Source organism: Myotis davidii, unplaced genomic scaffold (assembly GCF_000327345.1).
Source record: "Myotis davidii unplaced genomic scaffold, ASM32734v1 scaffold1431, whole genome shotgun sequence".
Lineage (NCBI taxonomy): Eukaryota > Metazoa > Chordata > Mammalia > Chiroptera > Vespertilionidae > Myotis > Myotis davidii.
In genome coordinates this window covers 94,256-109,726 of record NW_006282737.1, presented here as the reverse complement: position 1 = coordinate 109,726, position 15,471 = coordinate 94,256, and the positions used below count along the sequence as shown (strand labels likewise).

The 15,471-nt window shown below is 39.5% G+C and overlaps 1 protein-coding gene across 1 annotated transcript in view; it reads right to left on the bottom strand.

Annotated features, from left to right (window-relative positions):
* Nucleotides 1-916: 916 nt before the first annotated feature.
* The window catches only part of CYSLTR1 (cysteinyl leukotriene receptor 1), a 46,839-nt gene continuing 32,284 nt past the window's right edge, over nucleotides 917-15,471 (bottom strand). The window contains exons 2-3 of the mRNA XM_006753172.2: nucleotides 6,937-7,036; nucleotides 917-2,806 (exon numbers count right to left, since the gene is read on the bottom strand). Of these exons, the coding sequence (XP_006753235.1) occupies nucleotides 1,763-2,779 (1,017 nt within the window). The 5' untranslated portion in view covers nucleotides 2,780-2,806; nucleotides 6,937-7,036 and the 3' untranslated portion in view covers nucleotides 917-1,762. The remainder of the gene's footprint in view (nucleotides 2,807-6,936; nucleotides 7,037-15,471) is intronic.

Sequence of the window (15,471 nt, the reverse complement as noted above, 5' to 3'; positions counted from 1 at the left end):
TAAAAGGTGTCAAATGTATGGTTATGAAAAATGATTTGAGATTGGGTGATGGGCACACAATGCAATATACAGATTATGTATCAAAGAATTATACACTTGAAATTTATATAGTCTTATTAACCAATATTGCCCTTAAAATTTTTATAAAAAATGGACATCAACTACTACTATGCCTTTTAGATCTTCTCTTTTTTATGTTTTGAGTTTTATTCCGTATGTGTTTGTGACATTAGATGTGAAATAGAAATAACATATACATTTAGAAAGAACTTCTCCTTTCATAATTTTACTTTTTCTTCACCATTATCATTTATTTCCTTTGGGGTAATGTGCCTTTGGAAACACAGAATTAAGGAACAGACCACACTATGAAAAAAGCTTGTCTATGAATATTATATTTCAGCCACAATCAAGTTGTTTTTGCTGTTTGAAGAACAAAGCTTCCACTGTAATACAAAACCACTGTAAACATATTCTTGATATTTTTGTCAACATGTCAATAAAAAAGTAAAAAGTATGGAACAATAATAAAGCTTATAATTAATTTCCATCCATAAATGTATATAACAGAGCAAAATCTCTTACAGTTATACATACACATATGCATAAATATAAGTATTTCTTAAAACAATTTGTAATATAAACACTTAAGTTTTTACTTAAAACCCATTTTAGTTAAATTTGATCCCAGTAATAAGCATGTAGAAAAGTAGACCCCTTTTATCTTATTTTTTTAAAAAATATATTTTATTGATTTTTTAGAGAGAGGAAGGGAGAGGGATAGAGTTAGAAACATCCATGAGAGAGAAACATCGATCAGCTGCCTCCTGTACACCTCCCACTGGGGATGTGCCCGCAACCAAGGTACATGCCCTTGACCAGAATCAAACCTGGGACCCCTCAGTCCGCAGGCCGACACTCTATCCACTGAGCCAAACCGGTCAGGGACCCTTTTATTTTCTTTAGATAGATTTTTAATTACTTCTGTTCAAATATAGGAATGCCAGTTGTCTGGTTTTTAAGAAACCAGAAGGTCTGTGTGTCATGTAGGGAGAAAATTCCCTATAAGAACCTCAAAAAATAACAAAACCTCCATCATTCTCTTTTGATGGCCTGAGTAAGCAGCCAAAGAACATTGGTCACAAACTGGCCTTTGGCCAGGTTTATCGTCTTCAGTTTCCAGACTGTATATTGCATGAAGTCTTTAGGAGCCTTTGGCTGACTATTAGGTTGTTCTAGCACTCGCGCATTCTCTTTTATGGAATAAATAGTCCTACTTTGCCTACCCAGTCAATACTACAAAGGAAGAAGGTGGTAGTACATTTTGTTTAGCTGATGGGTCATTTTAGTTCTCATTTGATGGCATACATGCAAAGAGATATGTTAGTATGACTGAGAATAATTTGTTAACTTTATATCTTAAAAGGCTAGTTCTTATCCTTTGTAAAGCTTTTAATTGAGGCAGAAAACCTTGATCTTGGACCCATTTTTTGAGTGCCAATACAGAAATATTTTTCACCTTTTGGCAAATGATCAAATACATAATTTAGTTAATAGTTGTGGGCTATAACTTTAACACTTAAAATACTTTTTGGACCTCTAATAATGTGGATGCATAAATGAGAGAGATTTATAGGCACACATTTAATTACTTGTAAATTATTAACGGAAATTGTTATTTTTATTGTAAATTGTTTGAGAAAATACTTGTTTGAGAAACTCTTTTCCATTGATTTGCATTGGAAATGGGTTTACACTATTCTTAACATATTTCATCTCCTTTTTCTGGCAATGAGACCTTCTTCTTGGGTACGTAAGTCATGCTGGACAAAGAATGCTTTCTAAATGTAGACAGCCTTCTCCTAAAGTTCCCCCCTGAAAAGAAATACAGGAGAGGGTCAAAACAACAATTTGATGCAGCCAGAGACAAGGTTATGACCACTGACTTTTGCATTCTAAGGACAGAATCACAAGGCTTAGTTTCATTGTGTAAAAAGTGAAGGTGGATGGTACGTTGAATATGATATGGCATGAAGCAGATCAAAAAGGCAGCTGTTACAATTATAATCATTCCTATAGCCTTTTTACGACTTGGTAGATTTTTCTTCATTGAATTTTTTAGTAAGGTCAAAATGATCATTGTGTAACAGACGATTATGATAATAAAAGGAATTATAAATCCAAAAAACAATGACACATAATGCAAAACCAAAACATGATTTTTAGCTTGATAATCCTGTGGAGGCTCAAAGCACTTGGTATTGTTTTTCGCATCTTTTAAAGGCGTGGCTAGTAAAAATGGAGAACTGGTCAAAATCACAAAAATCCAAATGCTAATACATACAAATCTGGCTTTTTTCTGTGTAACCAAATTAATGTTTTGGACTGGGAAAACAATGGCAATGCACCGGAAAAAGCTCATAGCTGTCATAAAGAAGATGCTACAATAGAGGTTGACATACAAGGCATAGGTGCTGAGGCGGCACAAAAAGTCACCAAAGAACCAAATGCCTTTGTGAACATAATAGACCACACGGAGAGGCAGTGTACACACACACAATAGATCTGATACTGCTAAATTAATCATGTATATTTGGAAGGCTGACTTCTCATGATATGTTTTTATGAGGACATAAAGCACAAAGCCATTGCCAAAGAAGCCCACAACGGAGATCATAGAATACAAGGTGGAATACACTTGATTGCGGAAGTCATCAATAGTGTCATTGCAAATAATATTACTGGCAGAAGATACTGTCAGATTTCCAGCTCCATCCATGTTTCTCAAGGAATGTCTGCTTGTTGCCTACAATATATATATAAAAATCTTGTCAATTTTTATCAGACCATAAAAAACAGGAGGTAGTAAGCTTTCACTTTATAGTGTCACTATGTATGCATTTTGACCATGGCAGGAAGCAAGGCTAGTAGGACAATGAGGAGGAATTCAACTGCACCTAGTACCCAGGAGAAGCACTCTTTCTTACCTCCTTTTCCACCTGTGTTTGCCTGATGGACTTCCTCTTAATCTTCAAGAACCATCTAAAACAGCTCCGCTTTATTTTGTCTTATTACTCTAGTACTATTCTGTAAATCTTCCTTTAAAGTGAGTTTGTTTTTTCAATTAGAGAAAAGCTCTAAAGAGAGTGTTATAAATATGAATCTATTTATCTAGTTATCTATCAATTTATTTGTCATTGATCATATATTTACTGGAAAAGCACTGAATTCTCTTGGAGAATAAAATGTGGGTGAAAATTCGTGGTTCCCCTAAGAAGAGGGCTTCCTAGGTAACATCTGCTGGGTGATGCTTCAACCTAGGGAAAATAATTGGATTTTCTATTAATGTAACTAATTCCCCTGAGGGATAATCTTATTCTAGAATATGGTTGACTCTATTTAGAACCACGACAGAACACCAAGGCTAGAGACATTTTAGAAGCCATCTAATTATTTTAAGGAGGAAAATACAATGAGGTGAAATGCATTTCTAAAATCTGTACCATAAGTTTGGGCTCTGAGGAAAGACTAGCTCATTGGAATATACTTTCTGGCTGAATATGTTGTACTTGTTCATCCTCGTTCTCTTCCTAGACTCACACTCACAGCCTTAACTGTTGAAAAATACATGTTCATTTCTTTCATAACAAGAAGTTGTTACTTGGTCAACTTAGGTCAACTATATCAGGGCAGTTAACCAGGGCAAACTAATCAGATAAAAATGGGGATAAGGTAGTGATTTCTTTAATGTTCCTCTACATTGTTTTCCTTTATTCTTTATAAGAAGGTGGGAGCAATTAATCAATAAATAATGGTAGATAATTTTTGATTGAAGCTAATTTGTTGGCCTTTTACACAGCTCTTGCTCAATGGTAAGAGAGGAGTTGGGGTTTGTAAGGTGAGAGGACTGCTTGAGCATGAAATAACTGCCAGCAAGAGAAGAAACTGATCTCATCTCTGCATAGGGACACAGAAACATACAGCTCTTGTAGTGGTTGTAGTGGGATATAACGCCCCATGCTTATTACTGCTAGCCATTATATCTGCTGCAAAGATATACGTCATCCATCCATCCAAATTCTATTTTTTCCTTTCATTAAAAAATGTCATTTTTTTTTAACCAAGAACTGTTGGTATATGATAAAAAAATTGAAGATGAATCAGGCTGTATATCTTAAAACGATAGAGAAAAATTAGTTCATTGTTACTAATCTCTGCATTATTTCTCAGTTTGCTTTCCAAGCACCTGTCTCTTTCACCATTTGTCTTCTGAACTCAGGTGTAATTGTGGAACAAAGGGAAATTGCCTAAACCTAATCTAGTGGTTTGTTTGTTAGCTTTGTATTGAGTTTTCCCCAAATAGAGCAGTGTTATGTTGTGAATCACTAGATGGTGCTGTTGAAAATTTTTTATATAGCTTTTGTTTTAAGAAGTACACTTGAAGGGTATTAGGTAATTACCATCTGTCCTTCCACTATCGACCCTCACTATACCCTGCCACAAACTCTTTCTGGAATAATTTTTCATACATGATAGCTTCCAATTATGTTATGTTCTTGCTCTAAAACCTTCAATGGCTCCTGAGAACCTTCCGAATTCCTTGGCCAGATTCCTTGGCCAGATTAAAGCTTCCTATAGTCTGGTTGCAATGAAACTTTCCTAGCCTTTCTTTCTTTCTTTTCTTTCTTTTCTTTCTTTTCTTTCTTTCTCTCTTTCTCTCTTTCTCTCTTTCTCTCTCTCTCTCTCTCTCTCTCTCTCTCTCTCTCTCTCTCTCCTTTTTGCTTTCATTTTGAGTTTATTTAACATTTCAGCCAGCTGAACTGGAACAGTACATTGATCCCCACACTGGCAAGACACTGCGCTAACGCGGAACAGCCGCCGCCCGCAGCACAAGCACAGCCACTCCCGCCTGCGGGTCCGGCGCCTTTCCCAGCCATTGCACTTCCTGGGAGCGGTCCTCCAGGTCGCCGGGAGGTGGCCAAGGGCATCCTGTCCGTTTGTTCCTTTTTATAAACCACGGTTACGCTGACAGGAGATAAAAGCGCCAGGAGCCGGAGCTCCTACGATAATGTTAAGTAGACACAGGTCCACAGTTGCTAGCACTTTCATAATGGCGCCTAAAAATGGCAGTTTATCTACCTTCTGCCCAGCCACTGCTTTTTCAGGAAAGGTGAGGATGCTGGGGCGGGGGGAGGGCTCCCAGTGAGGGGCTGAGCATTCTGGGGTTGCCGGGGCGTGGGAGGGCCTCCCGGGCTGGGCTCTCGGTAGGAGCACCCTGGAAGCACCTCAGGGAGACCACCTTGAATTTCAGGCTTTGACCACTCCTTTAAGAGCAGCATCTATGGCAACAAAACACACGCAAGGCCGGTATGTGTTGTGGGAACCTCTTTTGCTTCAAAGAGTTTAAGACGGAAAAGTGGAGAACATTTGGAGGCATAAAGGACCTAGCTTCTTTCTTACTTCTCCCCTTTGCAGATCCTAAAATTCAATGGAAAAACTATTTAGCTATATACCAGGAATATTTTTCACATGTTTTCCTACCTGCCTATCTTTTTTTATGAATTTCTTCTTCTTGAAATGCTCTTTCCTCCATCCATGTGCAAAAACTACTCATCCTTCAGCACAAATTACATCTTAACCAAACCTTTTCTCAACCTCTATCCTAAGTAATTTCTATATTTTTCCATGCTGGGGTACTTTTAATCTATCTTGCAGATCAATGATTTGCATGCATGTGTTATCTTTCCTCACAGACTTTCTGGATGATATATAAAAAGGCACCACACATGGGGCTAACACATATGTACCTTGCCCATAAGTGCTCAGTAAATGTTAATTGAGTGAATGAGTAAATTAATGATGGAACAAGTTTGTCATTTGAAAGGATTATTTATCATCCAGATTCACTTAGTGTTACATTTTCATTCTAGTAATTAAAAATCTTTCCACCCTCAGAGTCTAAAGTGGCTCTGTTAAGTAAAGTTGCTTCCTAAATTATTAAGGAAGGCACTAAATCATAAAGTTAACTGTAAGATTAAAAAACACCCATATCTTGATACAGAGTAATTATTTATTTGTCTATTAAATAGTATAAATACATTTGAAACTCCCATATCTTTGAATAAAATATGCCAAGTAAATCTGATAAAGAAATTAATAGAAACAGACAAAGAAACAGATGATCTTTATTTCCTTTAAGAAACTTTCCAGCCCTTACAGACCAAAATAAGCTTTCCTAGTAATTTCTATATTTAGGTTCAATTGTTTATTTTTAATTAATCAAGTCAACTGACTTAAAGTAGGCCACTAAAAAAAAGACTGTAAAATTCTCAAACTAATAATAAATCCTAAAGGGGTAGGGATCATTTAGTCCAAGCCACTCATTATACAGGAAGGCGTTGCTTGCTTTCAACAACGTTTAATTCATATTTATAGAATTACTGTGATTCCCCATTAATGAGCCCATGCTATGTGGATACTGAGATGCCTAATATTCCATTTCTGCCTTCAAGAAGCTCATAGTATTGTGGGGGAAAGGAGTGATGGCTCAGAGTGTAGAGAGATTACAATGCAGTATGAAAGAGTTATCATAGCACAAAACAAATGGTTATTAATTGATTAATATAAACAAGCAATAAACATAAATGAACTTAATTTTAGTGCAAATGATGAAGGAAGTTACTTTATGAAGATACTTTGCAAGTTAAAGAAACAAGAGTCATTTAGAATCTTGGCAGTTACATTACTTCTCCCATGATGTCGCAGGATGTGTGGTTAAGCATAACCAATGGACATAAGACACTGGGGGATGGGGGAGGCTAGGGGACTGTCTAGGGCGGGGAGAAAAAATGGACACATATGTAATACCCTTTGTAATAAAAAATAAAATTAAAAAAAAGATAAAATTAAAAAAAAAAAAAGAAAATGGAACCATACCTCTTTGCAGCACTGCAGTATTCTTCAAAAATGTTCCTGGTTTGTGATCAGTGCCTCTTATGATATAGTATCAGATGAAGCCTAAACTGAAATCATAACACTGAAAGGGAAGTTAAAGACATTAGAAGCAGTCCAGAAGGGTCATGGGAGCTGAGCAGCCTTAAACACAGTTCCAGGGTGTGTGATGGGACATCAAAACTCTGACAGATTTAGGACATGTTATTGAAGTCCATGCCTCATTCTTTTCTCTCCATTCATTTTTATATCCCCAGGGACAAAACCTGGAATAGAAACCAGGGCTGATTGTTGATGTTTGCTTCCGTGTACACGTAACTTCTGTTTCTAAAGATGAACAGAGTATTATAAATACTCTTTTTGCTATGAAGCCATGGTATTTACCATATTTTCTCTTCTAAACAGTTTATTATAAAGTTCAAAGAGGAAATAATTTAGGAGTTCATATCCAAGGATCTAGTTTTTTAGGAATAAGAGTTAGAACAAAAAAATCAAGTATATCCGTCTGGGATGTCCAAGGGATAATTTTCCCTAAAGAAAAGATGGCTTGGACTTTGGACTGTTAGCCCTAAAAACTCATAATAGCAGTTATTGTTTATATCATTAATTTGGCACATATTATATACCTTTGGAGATAAACTGTTTTATAATTTGTATAGTTAACTTTTAATGAGTGTATGTCTCTTCTCTTCAATTAAACTATATCATAAAATCTAACAGTTTAACAAAACTTAAGAAATGAGCAAATAGGGGTTTTCTTGGAATAGCAGCAACTCGAACACTTTTATTTTAAACTAGAGGTTTGGTGCACAAACTTCGTGCATCAGGGTGGGTCCCCTCAGCCCAGCCTGCACCCTCTCAAATTGGGGACTCCTTGGGGGAATGTCCGACTGCCGGTTTAGCCTGATCCTGGGGATTGGGCCTAAACTGGCAGTCGGACATCCCTCTCACAATCTGTGACCACTGGCTCTTAACTGCTCACCTGCCTGCCTGCCTGATTACCCCTAACTGCCCTGCCTATCAGCCTGATCACCCCTAACTGCCTCTGCCTGCCAGCCTGATTGCCCCTAACTGCCCCCCCACCAGCCTGGTCACCCCTTACTGCCCACCCTACTGGCTTGGTTTCCCCCAACTCTCCCCCCCTATGAGCCTGGTCACCCCACACAGCCTGCTGTTCAGTCGTTTGGTTATCCCTCACTAACCCATCTGCTGGCCTGGTTGCACCTAACTTCCCCCCTACCCCCTGCTGGTCTGGTTGCCCCTAACTGCCCCCCTAGCTGGCCTGGTTGCCCCTTACTGCCCCTCCTGCTGGCCTGGTTGCACCTAACTTCCCCCCTACCCCCTGCTGGTCTGGTTGCCCCTAACTGCCCCCCTAGCTGGCCTGGTTGCCCCTTACTGCCCCTCCTGCTGGCCTGGTTGCACCTAACTTCCCCCCTACCCCCTGCTGGTCTGGTTGCCCCTAACTGCCCCCCCACCAGCCTGGTCCCCCCTTACTGCCCACCCTACTGGCTTGGTTTCCCCCAACTCTCCCCCCCTATGAGCCTGGTCACCCCACACAGCCCGCTGTTCAGTCATTTGGTTGTCCCTCACTAACCCCCCTGAAGGCTTTGTCACCCCATGCAGCCTGCTGTTCAGTCGTTACTGTGATGGTGACCTCTACAATTTGCATATTCCTCTATTATTAGTATAGATTTGTGTTACCCGATGGCAACTTTCATCCTTGTTTGCAAGGACCCTAGAGACTTGGCACTTTTCATTTATCTGTGGTTTAAGTGACAACAAAATAAACATCTTCCTCCAGTTTATTCTTTGCAAGTATAAATAGGTTGGAACTTCCCAAAGGAACTCTACTGAAAAAAAGGAAATCAAGAGGAAAATAAAGGAAATGCAAAAATATAAAACAGATAAGTTATAAAACTAGGGACCTGAATCTACTGCTACAATATTGCTGTTTGAGTCTACCCTGTCCTTCAATAATCATTGTTAAGATCTTCAATTTCTTTTCCCTCTCTGAATTAACATAGATAACCAATAGCTAGCTGTCTGGGTGAAGTATAAGTTACAGTTGGGAAATAAAATTGGCTTTAATATTTTGTTATTCAGTCAGTAGTATATATATTTTGTTTAACTTGTCTTAGGTCTCTGTAATCAATACAGATATACTAACTGAATGTTGAATGAAAAAAATCCTTTCTAGTCATGAAATTATGTGATTCTACTCATTTTATATATGGGGAAAATTAACTTTTGACATTTTCACAATTTTGTGTTTAGACAAAACTTTTATTTCTCCCTAGTGTGGAAAGAGAAAGAGGACCCTATGAAAAGTTTAATATTACCAGGCTAATATACTAGTTAACAATTTCCATGCTAGCTGTGCAATTACAATTTGGCACAATCACTACATGCACATGAGCAAATGTGGCATTGTCTGGGTAACAGTGTAATGTTTCCTCAAGTTTGGGATCCTGATGTGTCTTCTATGCTTCCTTTAGCAATTTTGAGTTTTGCAACTAGCAAGTACTTAATACTTTACCTACTTTCCTCCTTTCCCTTTTCAGTTTCCTTGAGGACTCCTGTCTCTGACAACAGTTTTAGCACAATTTGATTTCAATTATTTAATTCAGGAGTTGTTTATGTATGCACCCCTATGTTAACTGCAGCATTATTCCTAGTGACCAAGACTTGGAAACAGCCAAAGTGCCCTGTGATAGAGGAGTGGATAAAGATGTAGTACATATACACAATGGAATACTACTAAGCCATAAGAAAGGATGAAATAATATCATTTACCACAACATGGGTGGACCTTGAGAACATTATGCTAAATGAAATAAGTCAGTCAGAAAAAGCTAAGAAAGATATGATTTCACTCATATATGTATATGTAAAAACCTAAGCGACCATTACGACTGGATGACCGGACAACTGGCCAGTAGCTATGATGCTTACTGGCCACCAGAGAGCAAATGCTCAACATAGGAACTGCCCCGTGGTTGTCACTGCACTCCCACAGCCAACCTCCCGTGGCTGGCCAACCTCCTGTGGTCCCTCCCCTGGCCGGCTGGCCCTGATCAGCCCTGATCGCAGGCCAGGTGGAGGGACCTCACATGCACACGAATTCATGCACCAGGCCTCTAGTGTGGAATATAAAACTGAAACTTATGAACACAAACAGCAGTGTGGTGGTTTCCAGAGGGAGGAGGGTGGGGGGAGAGAAGGGTCCTAATATGAAGTGACAGGAGAAGATTTGACTTTGGGTGGTGGGCATATGGTCCTATATACAGATTTTGTAACTTAGTAATCCACACATGAAACCTATATGTTCATGTTGACTAATGTCACCCCACTAAGATTTAATAAAAAAATAATAAAAAAAATAAAGAGCTTGGGGAAAAAAGAGTTAACAAATGCCTATAATCAAGTCCCAACTCTATATTTCAAGCAACCCTCTCCACAAACTAGCCCTAGCCTCCTATCCAACCTTCTGTTTCACAGACAAAAGTGTTAATGGAAGAGGCCAAATAAGTTTTGCTACCTGGAGAAAGAAGAAATCCACTAGTAAGTACTAAAGAGAGTTTAGGGATCTCAGAAAGAGAGCTTTGAACCAATGTGTGGCATCTGTTTGGATACGCAGTTATTTCTAAGATATGCTGTAGAATGAAAGTGAGAGCTTAATTATTGGAATAATGACTCTTAGGAAAACTTGGTTTAGGGGCATGGTTACCCTGATATTCTAGTTTAGAATTCTGATAGTCTTGACATGCATATCCCTTGATGAAATATAGTGACTCCCTAAAGTTGGCTAATATATTTGCTCTTACAGTCTTATAGTACCAAAGTTTAACTTTTTATTTCATCCTGTCCTCATTTAAAGGTATGCGTGGTTTCCACCCAATATATCCCCGACCTTGGGCCCACTTCCAGCCTTGCCCCACTTGAATCATCTTTTGAATAATGAAACATCTACTTTGACCTTGTTTGTCCAATCTAAACAAATCATAAACATTTTGTTCCTTTAAAAGTAAGATCTTGGGAAGTAGTCAAGTATACTTGATGTATCCAATAACCTTAATCAGGGGAGATGGCAGGACCAAGTTTGATCAGCAGAGTGAGAGATGGGAATTTGTTTGCTTTCTAACATTTGAACCCTAAAATGATCTTAGGAGATGACCTTAATTTTGGAAGTTGGTTCCCAGAAGACTGTGATAAAATTTCTGAAAGTGGACAAATAAGCACAGCTGTATTAGTCTAAATTTGGGGACTTTACCTTACTGATTGAACTTTGTTGGAGTAAAACAAATTATAAATACTTGGGAAAAAGGACTCACTTATGTGTGTTATTAAAGGTACAAGAAACCAAAGTATTCTACCTTAAAGGAGAATACTTTCTCTAAGGGTCAAGAAGATAAGTGAAAATTTACACTGAGCCTACTTTGTTCTCTAAAATATAAGAAGATTATGGAAAAATTTAAAATTAGAAAAAAAGCATGTTGTTTTTGTTTTTTTCTTCTTTTTTGTTTTTATTTATTTTTCTTTTCTTTAAAGCATTTTTTTTAAAGGCCAGTTTGTTGGTTTTACAAAATGTAACTTTTTGAAAGGTAGACATAGTGCTGAAGGGGTGGCAGGAAATCTCTTCTGTTCACATTATGAGAAAGCAAGAGGGCTAAAGATGTTTAAAACACACAAAATTTCACAGTGAGATCATAAACAAAAAATATTTTTAAACTACAGTTTACATTCAGTGTTATTTTCTATTAGTTTCAGGTGTATACATAGTGGTTAGACAATCATGTACTTTACAAAGATTTCCCCTGATATTTCCAGTACCCACCTGGCACCTTACATCATTGCAATATAATTGACTATACTAGTGGCCTGGTGTATGGATTCATGAACATTGAAAGGAAATTAATTAGAAGAAAGATTTGTGTGGTAATTACGTTACTCAAAAAATTACATGTCAAAATAGTATATATAATATTCTATCTAATAAAGAGGTAATATGTAAGTTGACCATCACTCCAAGACACAAGATGGCTGCCCCCATGTGGTCAAAGATGGCTGCTCCCATGTGGACACAAGAAGGCCGCCACAAGATGGCCGGCAGGGGAGGGCAGTTGGGGGTGATCAGGCCTGCAGGTGAGGGCAGCTAGGGGGAACTAGGCCTTCAGGGGAGGGCAGTGGGGGCGACCAGGCCTGCAGGTGAGGGCAGTTGGAGGGAACCAGGCCTGCAAGGGATAGCAGTTGGGGGTGACCAGGCTGTCAGGGAAGGGCAATTAGGGGTGACTGGGCCAGCAGGGGAGGGCAATTGGGGGCAACCAGGCCGGCAGGGGAGGGCAGTTAGGGGCAATCAGGCCGGCAGGGGAGCATTTAGGAGCCAGCAGTCCTGGATTGTGAGAGGGATGTCGATGGGATCTGGCCTAAATGGGCAGTTGGACATTCCTTGAGGGGTCCTAGATTGGAGAAGGTGTAGGCTGGGCTGAGGGACACCCCCCCCATGCACGAATTTTATGCACTGAGCCTCTAGTAGTATTATAAAGTTAAAACACACGTGTGAATGGCACCAGCAAGAGCTTTATATGTATCGTGCATGCATGAGTCAAAGTTAATTTTTAAATTGCCAGTGCGCATCATATATACCGGCTGATTGGTCAGTTGGGTGGTCGGACGGACATATGGTCAGTAATGTAGACTTTTATATCTATAGATTCTCTATGCTGTACTTTATATCCCTGGAACTGTTTTGCTAACTACCAATTGTATTTCTTAATTTCTTCACCTTTTCACCCAGTCCCTTAAGCTCCTTTCCCTCTGGTAATCACCAGTCTGCTCCCTGTATCTGTGACTCTGTTTTAACTTTGTTTGTTCATTCCTTTTGTTCTTTACATTCCACTTGTAAGTAAAATCCTATGGTATTTTTCTTTCCCTGACTGACTTATTTCACTTAGCATAGCACCCTCCAAGTCCATCCATGCTGTTGCAAATCGTAAGATTTCATTCTTTTTCATGGCTGAGTAATATTCCATTGCATAGATGTACCTCAGTGTTTTCATACACTTGTCTATTGATGGCCATTTGGGTTACTTCCATATCTTGGCTACGTAATGCAATGAACATAGGAGTGCATATATTATTTAGCATTAGTGTTTTGGGTTTCTGCAGGTATAGTCCCAGAAGCAGAATTGCTGGGTTATAAGGCAGGTCCATTTTTAATTTTTTTTGAGGAAACTTCATACTGTTTTCCACAGTGGCTGCACAAGTCTGCATTCCTACCAAGAGTGCACAAGGGTTTCCTTTTCTCCACATCCTCGCCAGCACTTGTTTGTGGATTTATTGATGAGAGCCATTCTGGCAGGTGTGAAGTGATACCACACTGGTTTTAATTTGCATTTCTCTGATGATTAGTGACTATGAGCGTTTTTTCAAGTCTATTGGCCATCTGTATGTTCTCTTTGGAGAAGTGTCTATTCATGTCTTGTGGCTGAGATGATAAACTTTTGTTATTTTAAAGTTTAGCAATTGAAAAAATGTCCAAATAGAAAATCCTTAATTTAAGCTTTTTTTAAAAAAATTCCCATCTAAAGATATTTTTCCATTAATTTTTAGGGAGAGTGGAAGACAGAGGGAAAGACAGAGAGAAACATCAATGTGAGAGAAACACATTTATTGGTTACCTTCTGCATGAGCCATAACCAGGGCCCGAACCAGGGCGGAGCCTGCAACCAAGGTACGAATCATTGACTGGAATTGAACCTGGGACCCTTTGGTCTGCAGACTGATGTTCTATTTACTGAGCCAAACTGGGTAGGGCCTTAGTCTACATTTTTAAAATAGGAATGAGACCCACATAAGTTGCAAAGGAAATCTATACTAATAAAAGGCAAATTAACTGCCACTCTGCAACAAAGATGGTGGTACCCATAGCCACAAAGATGGTGATGCTGGCCGGAGCCATGGAGCTGGTAGAGTGGGCGGGAGGCTTGGCTTGGGCCGCGGCCATGGAGCTGGACGGAGCGGGTCGGAGGCTTGGCTTCCTTCGTTGTCCTGGGTGGGCGAGAGGCTCTGGGCGACGAAGGAAGCTAAGCCTCCCACCCTCTCTGCCTGGCTCCATGGCTACTGCCCAAGCCAAGCCTCCCCGGGGCAATGAAGGAAGCCAAGCCTCCTGTCTGCCTGGGTCTACGAAGGAAGCCAAGCCTCCCCCATGCCCAGGCCGGCTGCCAAGGGAGACATGCGGGGAGTGCAGTGGGAAGACATGTGGGGAGTGAGCGAGATTCCCTGTCTGGGGGGTTCCAAATCCGCCTTTGGTTCCTTTCACCACTGACTAGAGATATACAGGGTGTCCTCTCAAAATGTGTACACACTTTGAATGTCTACTAATTCCAATGGGTTTAAGCATGAAAAGAAAGAAACAACAATGGAACTGTCATCTGTTAAAAGTGTGGGCACAAACCTGCAGTCGGACATTCCCTGAGGTGTCCCAGATTGGAGAGGGTGCAGGCCAGACTGAGGGACCCCCCACCCCCATCCCCTCAGGCACAATTTTGCGCACTGGGCCTCTAGTATTGAATTTTAGGTCAAATTGCTTCTGTAATATTTTCAAAGAGACAGAGCTTGTTTCTTGCCCTGTTTATTGACTAGTGATTTGTAATTGCCTGTGTCCTTCCCTTGCTCATAATTTTTGCAAAGTACTGAATTTTTATTTTTAACATATTTGTTAAAAATAAATTGATTTAAAAAAATAAAAATTAATTTCAGAGAGTAAGGGAGAGTGAGAGGGATATAGAAACATCAATGATGAGAGAGAATCATTGATCAGCTGCCTCTTACACACTCCCATTTAGGGATTGAGGCAGCAACCCAGGCATGTGCCCTGACCAGAATCAAACCTTGATATCCTGGTTCATAGGTTGACACTCAATCACTGAGCCATGCCGGCTCAGCACTACTGAAATTTTTAAACTGAGAGATCTATGTAGACAGGTATTGGCAATCAAGTTATTCAGAACTGTGACCACATTTGAGGTTAGGGATCCTCTTCCAAGATCACTGGTTGTTAGCAGAATTCATTCCTTGTTTTTGTATGATGAGGTCCTATTTTCTTTTTTTTAAAGTTTTATTTTATTGTTAAAGTATTACAAATAGTAGTACATATGTCTCCTTTTTTTCCCCATTGACCTTCCCCCGGCCTCCTCTACCCTCCGGCACATTCCCTCACCCCAAACCTCCACTCTTACCTTGCCCCGAACCCTGCCCAACCTTCCTGCTATACTTTGACAGACTGTTGGATGCTTCTCTGCCTCTGTATCTGTTTTTCTTCATCAATTTATAATGTTTTTTATTATCCATAAATGAGTGAGATCATGTGGTATGTTTCTTTCACTGCCTGGCTTATTTAATTTAGCATAATGCTTTCCTGCTCCATCCATGCTGCTGCAAATGGTAAGAATTCCTTATTTTTTATAGCAGTGTAGTATTCCATTGTGTAGATGTACCACAGTTTTCTAATCCATTCATCTG